The following is a 10000-nucleotide window of genomic DNA, read 5'->3' as shown; positions in this document are numbered from 1 at the left end:
TGTTCCTTTCAAAGATTTGAGTTGTAAATCGTGGGAATCAACGGCGACGTTTCCAGGAGAATTCCATTCTACTGAGTGATTTCCTAAATTCTTACTTCCAACAGTTAAACCATAGTGAGGGAGATCCGGCGAAATGAGGAGTATGATACCCTTATGACTGATGCATTGAATGAACCTTAGATGTTCCTCAGACACGCAAGATCTCAGCTTATACGACCCATGTGCAAAGGGTGGCCTGAGTGGCCAGGACCTCCTAGAATGAGTGAGAGTGCGAAACCTAATAGAATAACTCCTAAGGCCCATGTGTCAGACGCACGGCCCGGGACGCCGTCCCACGGCCCGCAAAATTCGTTTAATTTCCAGCTCTTTCTAGTCTGTTTCACGCTGAGATGCGCTACAGTCCCCAGCATGCACTGCAGCATAGTGTGCGTTCTGACCCGCTGTCCATGAAACAATCTGTGCACAAAAAGAAAAGATGCCTGGTGTCTAGTTTGAGCTAATAGGCTGTTTTTAAAAAAATACCTAAAACAATTTATTTTTATTTACACTTATATTTGAATACGTGTTTGGCCCATTCAGGTCAAGGCAAAGTGTCAAGTAAAAATGAGATAAAACACAGATTTGCTGAGATTTTTTAATATGACCCTTTCGGTGGTTGGGTTTGACACCCCTGTTCTGTGGTCTGTCACTATAAAGTGTTTTTCTTAACGTTGATTTTGTGCACTGAGGAAATTTGATGCATTTAATTTGCTTGATTCAAATATCAGTTTTTCATAAATGACTAAAACGCGTTACGTCAACACAGTTGGGTCTTTCGGTTTGATTTAGTGTTTCCTGTGGAAATGATGGACAGATTTAGTTGCATACAGACAAAAAAAAATAGTGCATCAATTTGTGTCATTTCAATGCAGTAATGCCTATATATTTATTTACTTATTCATTCATTCAGTTTGCCAACCCATTCTAAAACATCTGGCTACGCCCCTGTTGGCAGGGGGTGGGCTGGTGGTGGCCAGGGCCATCCTAGCATGAAGCCTGGCCACCCTTCTGTCCACCATAGCTGTGGAAAGTGAGAAAGTCAGCCGTCTTCAGTAAAGCAAATAGGCTTATTTACAGGCAGGTTCATGTGCTCTGGGTCCATTCAGCAGTGCTGCACAGTGATATGATGAATTAACTTTCAAAAATAGTCAGTTCTAATTGTTTATCACCTTATACAGTGCTGTCTGGTTAGGTTTCTAATCACTGAGGGCATCATACCTACATTACATTAAAGCCATACTGGGGCCTCAGAAAGCCACAGTACAACACATGCAGCTTGAAATTTATGCCGAGGAAGGCGGTCAGTCTTTTAGATAACCAGATGAAGAGAATCGACAGATATTTTAACACGACTGTGTACTTTTAGATTAGATTAAGAGACCCTTATTAGTCCCACAACGGGGAAATTCCACCTCCGCATTTAACCCACCCGTGAAGTGAAACACCACATACACACTAGTGAATACACACACACACACACACACTAGTGGGCAGTGAGCACACTTGCCCGGAGCGGTGGGCAGCCCTATCCACGGCGCCCGGGGAGCAGTTGGGGGTTAGGTGTCTTGCTCAAGGACACCTCAGTCATGGACTGTCGGCTCTGGGGATCTAACCGGCGACCTTCCGGTCACGAGGCTGGTTCCCTGACCTCCAGCCCACGGCTGCCCCAAGAGATGCTCATCTACAGTGCTTCAGTTACAAAAAGCTCATTTTAAAGCCTAATATTTTAAAATAAAAAAATCGACACGGTATCGGACAATATTCAGTTCTTCACTGTTAGTAAACATATCGCTATGACGCCAGTAACAGAGGCGAAGCTGCGGTATTGTGCCACCTCTGATTCTGACCCTCCAGTGCTAGCTTTGTGTTTGTGTTTGTGGTGCAGGTGTGCAGTCATGGTTCTGAGGGGGCTGTTCTTGTTGTTGCTGCTGGTTCAGTTTTCCGCTGAGGGCACTGCCAAAGAAGGAGGCAAACCCAAGAAAGGCAAGAAGGGCAAGCAAGTCATCTGTCCCTCGTGAGTCTCTCTCTCTCTCTCTCTCTCTCACACATATAGACACTCAAGTTTCCTGACATTTCCATGTGTTTCCATGGTCCTTGGTATGGGAGTAAGTGCTGCTGTGCTACACCTAGTCTCAACCTCTGAAACCTACAGGACGTCTTTGGCCTCTTTAACTTTCTCCATTAATTACTGCAGGTTTTGATCATTGCATAATTTTCATCACCCTGGGGACATCTAGTTGGTTGGTTAGTGTAGTGGGTAACACCTCTGCCTTCTACACTGTAGACTGGGGTTCAATCCCCACCTGGGTAAACACCCTACACTATACCAATAAGAGTCCTTGGGCAAGACTCCTAACACCACCTTGGCCTCCCTGTATAAACGGATCAAATTGTAAGTCGCTCTGGATCAGAGCTTCAGCCAAATGCCGTAAATGTATTTGCAGCCATGAGAAGTGCTTCTTTACATGGCGTTCTCTACAGAACCATATACAAAATATTCTCAATCAATCTGAAGAACCATTTAAGTATAAAATGGTTCTGTATATAACTCATGGTTCTATATAGAACCATTCCCTTTACTAAAGAGCTCTTGAAGAGCCATCCTTTTTAAGAGTTTAGATTTCCCTTTTTTTGCACATTCATGCATCTCTTGCTCTGTATTTCTTGTGTGTGGCTCTCTCTCTCTCTCTCTCTCTCTCTCTCTCTCTCCCTCTCTCTCTCTCTGTCTCTCTCTCTCTCTGTCTCTCTCTCTCTCTCTCTCTCTCTCTCTCTCTCTCTCTCTCTCCCTCTCTCTCTCTCTCTCCCTCTCTCTCTCTCTCTCTCTCTCACTCTCTCACTCTCTCTTTCTCTCTTTCTCTTTAGTAATGTTAAGGTCTATAGCTGTAATGTTGGGATAGCTCTGGAGTTTGAGAAGTGGTTCTAAATGATATTTTAGCCTGTAAGGTTAGGGTTTGGCTATGTTTTGTTCTGTACCTTAGACAGTATTGTAATCAACAGACAGAAATCACATTTCCAGTAAGAAAAAAAAAACAGAATATATATATATATATATACATACATATATACATAGACACACATATAACATATTTCCAAAAGTATTCGCTCACTCATCCAAATCATTGAATTCAGGTGCTCCAATCAAAAGAATGGGTCGCTCTCAGGAGCTCAGTGAACTCCAGCGTGGTACCGTGATCGGACGCCACCTGTGCAGCAAGTCCAGTCGTGAAATTTCCTCACTACTAAATATTCCACAGTCAACTGTCAGTGGGATTATAACAAAGTGGAAGCGATTGGGAACGACAGCAGCTCAGCCACGAAGTGGTCGGCCACGTAAAATGACAGAGCGGGGTCAGCGGATGCTGAGGGGCATAGTGCGCAGAGGTCACCGACTTTCTGCAGAGTCAATCACTACAGACCGCAAAACTTCATGTGGCCTTCAGATCAGCTCAAGAACAGCGTAGAGAGCTTCATGGAATGGGTTTCCATGGCCAAGCAGCTGCATCCAAGCCTTACATCTCCAAGTGCAATGCAAAGCGTGGAATGCAGTGGAGTAAAGCGCCGCCACTGGACTCTAGAGCAGTGGAGACGTGTTCTCTGGAGTGACCAATCACGCTTCTCTGTCTGGCAATCCGATGGACAAGTCTGGGTTTGGCAGTTGCCAAGGGAATGATACTTGTTTGTCTGCGTTGTGCCAAGTGTAAAGTTTGGTGGAGGGGGGATTATGGTGTGGGGGCTTTATGATGCAGACCAAGACATTTTGGACAATTTCATGCTCCCAACTATGTGGGATCAGTTTGGGGACGGCCCCTTCCTGTTCCAACATGACTGTGCACCAGTGCACAAAGCAGGTCCATAAAGACATGGATGAGCAAGTTTGGTGTGGAAACTGGCCTACACAGAGTCCTGACCTCAACCCAACACCTTTGGGATGAATTAGAGCAGAGACTGTGAGCCAGGCCTTCTCGTCCAACATCATTGTCAAGGCCATGGACTCAGACTGATGACAGGTACTGATCCACATACCAACCACTTCACACTCCACTGCAAACTGCTCCAGTGAGCGCTGGAGGTATCCATGTGATCCAGCCAAAAGAGCAACATTGTCTGCAAATACCAGAGACGCCACCCTCCGGCCTCCGCTCATAATGCCCTCCTGACCTCAGCTACACCTTGACACCCTGTCCATGAAGATCACGAACAGGAGTGGAGAGAGGGCACAACCCTGGCGGAGTCCAACGCCAACACTGAAAGGGTCTGACTCAATGCTGAGCATACAAACACAGCTCTCACTCCAGGAGTACAGAGATTGAATGGCCTGGAGTAGTAGCCATGGCACCCCATACTCCCGGAGGACCTCCCACAGGATATCTCGGGGAACCCTGGTGCCTTGCCATTGAAGAGCTTGCCAACTACCTCAGTGACCTCCACTAGGGAAATGGAGGTCGACACACCAGAAGTCTCTGGCCCTGACTCCCATGAGGGAGGCATGTCTCCCGGATTAAAAAGTTCTTCAAAGATCTCCTTCCACCGACCGACAGTATCCTCACTTGAAGTCAGAGTTTCTCAACCCCAGCAGAATACAGCTTGGGCACAGCCACCCCTGAGTCACCAGACAGTTGTCCAGAACCTCCTTGAAGCCGACCAAAAGTCTTTTTCCATGGCCTCACCAAACTCCTCCCATGCCCTGGATTTTGCTTCTGCCACCATTGCGGCTGCCAACTTTTTTGCCTGCCGGTACCCATCTGCTGAGTCAGGAGTCCTTCGGACCACCCAGTCCCTAAAGGCCACTTTCTTCAGCTTGATGGCCTCCCTCAGCACTGGTGTCCACCAGGGGGTTCTTGGGTTACCGCTCTGACAGGCACCCACAAGCTTTTGGCCACAGCTATGCTTGGCAGCTTCCATCGTGGAGGATTTGAATAGGGTCCATTCAGACTCCATGTCCCCTACCTCCTCCAGGACATGAGAAACCTCTCCCGGAGGTGGGACTTAAAATCATTCCAAACAGGGACCTCCGACAGTCATTTCCAGCATACCCTTACTATTTGCTTGGGCCTACCGGGCCTGACCATCAGTCTTCCCTGCCACATTTACATTTATAGCATTTGGCTGACGCTCTTATCCAGAGCGACTTACAATTTGATCATTTTTACACAGGTAGGCCAAGGCGGTGTTAGGAGTCTTGCCCAAGGACCCTTATTGGTACAGTGTAGGGTGTTTGCCCAGGTGGGGATTGAACCCCAGTCTACAGCGTAGAAGGCAGAAGTGTTAACCACTACACTAACCAACCACTAACCTGCCACCTGATCCAACTCATCACCAGATGGTGATCAGTTGACAGCTCAGCACCTCTCTTTACCCAAGTGTCCAGAACATGATATGTTTCATCTGACATGGTCTCACGTCAGATGAAACAACAGCAAAGTCGATCATTGACATCTGACCAAAGGAGCTCTGTACATACCATGCACGCTTATGAACATCCTTGGTGTTCGTTATGAACAATCCATGCCTGGCACAGAAGTCCAGTAACAATTCACCATTTGGGTTTAGATTGGACAGGCCGTTCTTCACAGTCACACCTGTACAGGTCTCCCAGTCATTGCCAACATGAGCATCGAAGTCATCCAATAAGACTAAGGAGCTTGTAAGTGGGTCCTTTCCAGAACCCTGACCACTCACTCCAAGAATGCCAAATACTCCGACCTATTGTTTGGTGCATATGCACACACAACAGTCAGAGTTTTCCTCTCTGCGATTTTAATTTGCATTTAGGCGACCTAATTCTAAAGGGTTCACAAACTTTCAAGCACTACTGTACAGTACAGAACATTTAGGCCATAAAAGGAATTCCAGAGCTGCAATTTTCAGATCTGGTCAGAATTAGCCAAAAAACACCAAAACAGTCACAAAATGGAATCTTCAGTCATTTATTTTAATTGAATAAACAAATCAAATCAAGTCAAATTTATTTGTGTAGCGCTTTTTGTAACAGTTGTTGTCACAAAGCAGCTTCACAGAATTCCAATAAAGACAGAGTTTTAATATGAATGTAAAAACCCCCCTGTGGGCAAGCCAGGGGCAACAGTGGCAAGGAGAACCTCCCTCAGAGCTGAGGAAGAAACCTTGGGAGGAACCAGGCTCACCAGGGGGGACCCGTCCTCCACTGGTCAGACTACCTACAAGTGATTATACTACTAATATTAATAGCAGTAATATTAGTAGTAGGAATAACTAGGAGTCTATGAAAACATCAGCGTAGGGTGGACAGCTAGTCCAAGGTAGCTGGGGAATGGGCAGCTGGTCTGAAGTGGGCAGCAGGAGGGCTCGACAGTCAGTTGTCCTTCAGTGTCCGGCCAGACATGTGGGCAGTCGTATACTCGGAATAAAAAAATTAGTTTTATTCTGTCTGTTTGTACGTAAAACAGGGAATGTGAACATTTCCAGAGTGTGGATAACGACTCCGGCAGATCTGACTATGACAGCTTAGCTAACAGGAGAGAACCAGAAGGACACACAGACACGGCAGCACTCTGAGACAGTCTGGCAAAATCACTAAATTCTTTTAAAAATTCAGAGTTTAGTGATCTTATATTGAGTAGTCCAAACTTTAGATCTAAGGTGTTAGTGCCATCATCAGAACACGGATATATGTTGATTAGGTTGTTTAAACGGGCTGATTGAGTTTTTCTGTGATTAAATTTAGTTTTAAATCGGGGCAAAGACACAGTCTCAATAAGGTTGAACCTGGGTGACGCCTCAAGGCGGATGGCAGACGGTCGGTTTAGCCTGTCTGTCTGCGGCCTGGTCCCGGCTCTGGACTGTCAGCAGCGGTTTACACTACTCTGCCGACTAACTAAGAGACTATGAGCTGTGCTGCACGAAAGTAAGGCAGCACCCTCCCGCGTGGGGTGGACACCATCCCTACCTATAAGACCAGGCCCTCGAAGTGCAACCAATTGTCCATAAAGCCGACTTGATTTTCGGAACACCACTTGGACATCCAGCAGTTTAACGCCGTAAGCCTGCTGTAGGCCTCAGCGCCGCCCGCGCAACATAGTTAAGGTAGAGGGTCATTCAGTGCAAAACAGTGCAGTTTTAAGTCTGAAGTCTAAGTAAGTTAAAAGTCTTAATTGTGTTTGTAACTTTGAACCAGTTCAGTAGAGTGATCCATATACAGCTGCTGGAATGTGAGGAACTTCTCACCAAGTATTCCAAAATGTGTAAAATCACTGATTCTACCGTTTAATCCAAGCACAGTGTTTGCAAGCAGCCTGTTTCATTTTCTTTAAAACATCTGCAGACAGCTGTATGTCAGAGTGTGTGTATTTAAGGTGTTCAAAATGCTCTTTAGTCACAGAAAGAAGGACCCTTTAGTGTGAGACAACAGAGTTAATTAGCCAGAAACAAAAAGCATTTAACAACGTGATACAAAAAAAAAAGAAATGATGTTCTCTATTGCTGAAAGGCACAGGATTATAGAGCCTCCAGGTCTGACAGAGGTCCTGCGTGTGGAGCACTGAGCTGGTTTAATTAGCACTTTTTCAGTGCTGGGTTTATCAGGGCTTTCCAGGTTTCAGGCTTGTTAAATCGCTGTACTGTAAAAAAATGATTTAGCCTTTTGGTGTCATCATAACTTATCCTCTTTAGTCAGGACCACTTAGATTCCCCAGTGCTGCTCAGATCACATTGCAATCTGGGGTTCTGTTGCTGCCGCTTATTGGAATTTTAATAAGGTCAAGATTTTAAGGCAGCTTGGTTACTGACTAAAGCTAAAGCTGAAATATAGATCATTGTACAGTTTGCTTGTGTATCTGTCTGTGTGCTTTCGTTGATACAGTCAGTTGTCGGCTGAAGACCTCGATCGAGTTCCTGCCAACTCCACCAGTAACATCCTCAACCGCCTGCTGGTGACTTACGACTCCCGTATTCGCCCCAACTTCAAAGGTACTGACCATTTATCAACACAGACACGGCTTAATTCAGTTAAAGTAGGCCAAGCAACTAATCTTCAGTCACAGATAGATCTGCAATAACACAGGCAGATGATGTCACTCGTTTCACACTGAAACATGCAAACATGTGGAGGTGTTCTGCTGAAAGGCTGTCAGTCTATTTCACTCCGTTTCAGCGTTATTCATTCACGTTGAGTAAAACTTTTGCTGAATTCAGACAGGGACACTACTTTTCAGTATTTTGCACTAACTTTGTCTTTCAGGGTTTTTTCTTGATCTAATATAAGTGCTTCCTGCAGGTCTGAAGTGAAGCCAACATGGGGTGGTGGTGAAGGGTTATGTGAATATGTGGATATTGGAACTCATTTGTTTACTTAATCAAGTTTAAAATACATACATACATAAAACTAAACTGGATTTGAGTTGTAGAACGTCAAGTGTGCTGCAGCTCATTTGAAACAGCCGCAAGCGTCTCAAGTTTCATGACACAGCCAGTCAAAGCGGCGCTAACGCATCAAACGACACACTTTAAAGTTCACTGGATTCACCGATAAATAAAATAAAGCAGAAGACGGTTTATTGGGTGGTTGTAAAGGAGACACCCCCTTGACGGACTCAGGGTAGGGGTTTTGTCAGGTTTCTCAAAGCCAATGTTGCTGTAACAAGGAGCAATAACTGGCCAGCTAATGCTGACAGCTTTTATTCTGCTTTAGGTTCATTTTCTCTTGATGCTGCCTCGTTTTCAGAATACTTTGGGACGTGAAATGAATTTGTTCTGCTCCAACACTGTTAGACATAAAGGTACATTTTTTGTTCATCAAGGTACAAACTATGTAAATGTTCCCTCAAAGGCACAATGTTGGGTTTAAGGTCCAATTGTGAACCTTAAATAAGTTTTTCCCGAAGAAAAGTACAACAATCAATCAGAACAATGAAATAAAGGCCCTGGAGACGAGGGGGGGGGGTGTGGAGTCAGTACAATTTATTATGGTACAGTAATGTTCCCCGGCTAAAGGTGCTGAGATTTATCTTTGAGGGTTCAACTCAAGTGACAAGAGGAGCACTGCTCCAGTGACAGTTTCATGCCTTTATTTTTGAGACTGAAGGTCAGAATAAGCAAGACATCAATTAGGCTATAAATGTAAAGGCTACTGAAACCTTGATTTTCAAAGGGGGAGCAACAGAGAAAAAACGTAAAAATATATAGAAAACAGCCATAAATAGATAGATAGACAGAAGACACGTATATAGTCATAGAAAAAAAAACGGCAATGACAGCTGATAAAAAAAAAGATGAAAAAAAAAACAACTGTGTGTAAATTACAACTCATGCTTGACTCTAGCGAGAACAATATGGTGCAGGAAAACACACAACTAGTGTGGTAATTGAATGTGTTAGATTATGTCGCACAACGTGCTGCTAGTTTTACAGAGCAGCCCAGCCTATTGAATAAGCAATAGGACAACCCTGGAAGTCCCAGACTGACAATAGCATAAATTAACATTATGACAACAGTGTCTTTTATAGTGAAGGTTTAGCTTGTGAATTTTGCATCAGTTACACTGTGTGTTAAGCTTATTTATAACAATATGTAATATTTCTCTTTGAGACTTGTTCCAGCTACAAAACAGAAAGTGTATTTTGTTAAAATGGGAAAATATAACTGAGTGACCATCAATATACTTGTGAAGAGGCTTCAAGTACAGCCTGTGTGTGGGAAACACTGTCATATGTTTTATTTATGTGGAGATGAGGTACTAAGTACAGTGCATTCCTTGTAAATCTTCAGCAGTTGACTGTGAAATGAGCTTCAGATCTCTAGAAAAAATAAAGTGGAACCAGGCTGCATTTCTGTACACACACACTCACGGAGTTGGTTAACCGGGTCGATGTAAAGTCAGAAACAGTGTTGGTCATCCTCTAGGTCTTTATCAGTGGTCACAGGACAATGCCTGCTTGACCCTGTTGGCTGGAAATTTTTGGTTGGTGGGCTATTCAGTCCAGCAGT

General features: G+C 44.5%; 1 protein-coding gene across 3 annotated transcripts in view; it reads left to right on the top strand.

The window, feature by feature from the left end:
* Positions 1 to 10000, top strand: part of glrba (glycine receptor, beta a) — a 37189-nt gene that overhangs the window by 1680 nt on the left and 25509 nt on the right. For all 3 annotated transcript variants that reach the window (XR_005129315.1, XM_017724921.2, XM_037532578.1), the window contains exons 2-3: positions 1925 to 2053; positions 7877 to 7983. Coding sequence is in view for 2 of the 3 variants with exons in the window: in XM_017724921.2 (XP_017580410.1) it covers positions 1925 to 2053; positions 7877 to 7983 (236 nt within the window). In the remaining variant the exon portion in view is untranslated. The remainder of the gene's footprint in view (positions 1 to 1924; positions 2054 to 7876; positions 7984 to 10000) is intronic.

The sequence above is a fragment of the Pygocentrus nattereri genome, chromosome 22 (assembly GCF_015220715.1).
Source record: "Pygocentrus nattereri isolate fPygNat1 chromosome 22, fPygNat1.pri, whole genome shotgun sequence".
Lineage (NCBI taxonomy): Eukaryota > Metazoa > Chordata > Actinopteri > Characiformes > Serrasalmidae > Pygocentrus > Pygocentrus nattereri.
This window is presented reverse-complemented; position numbering and strand designations above follow the sequence as displayed.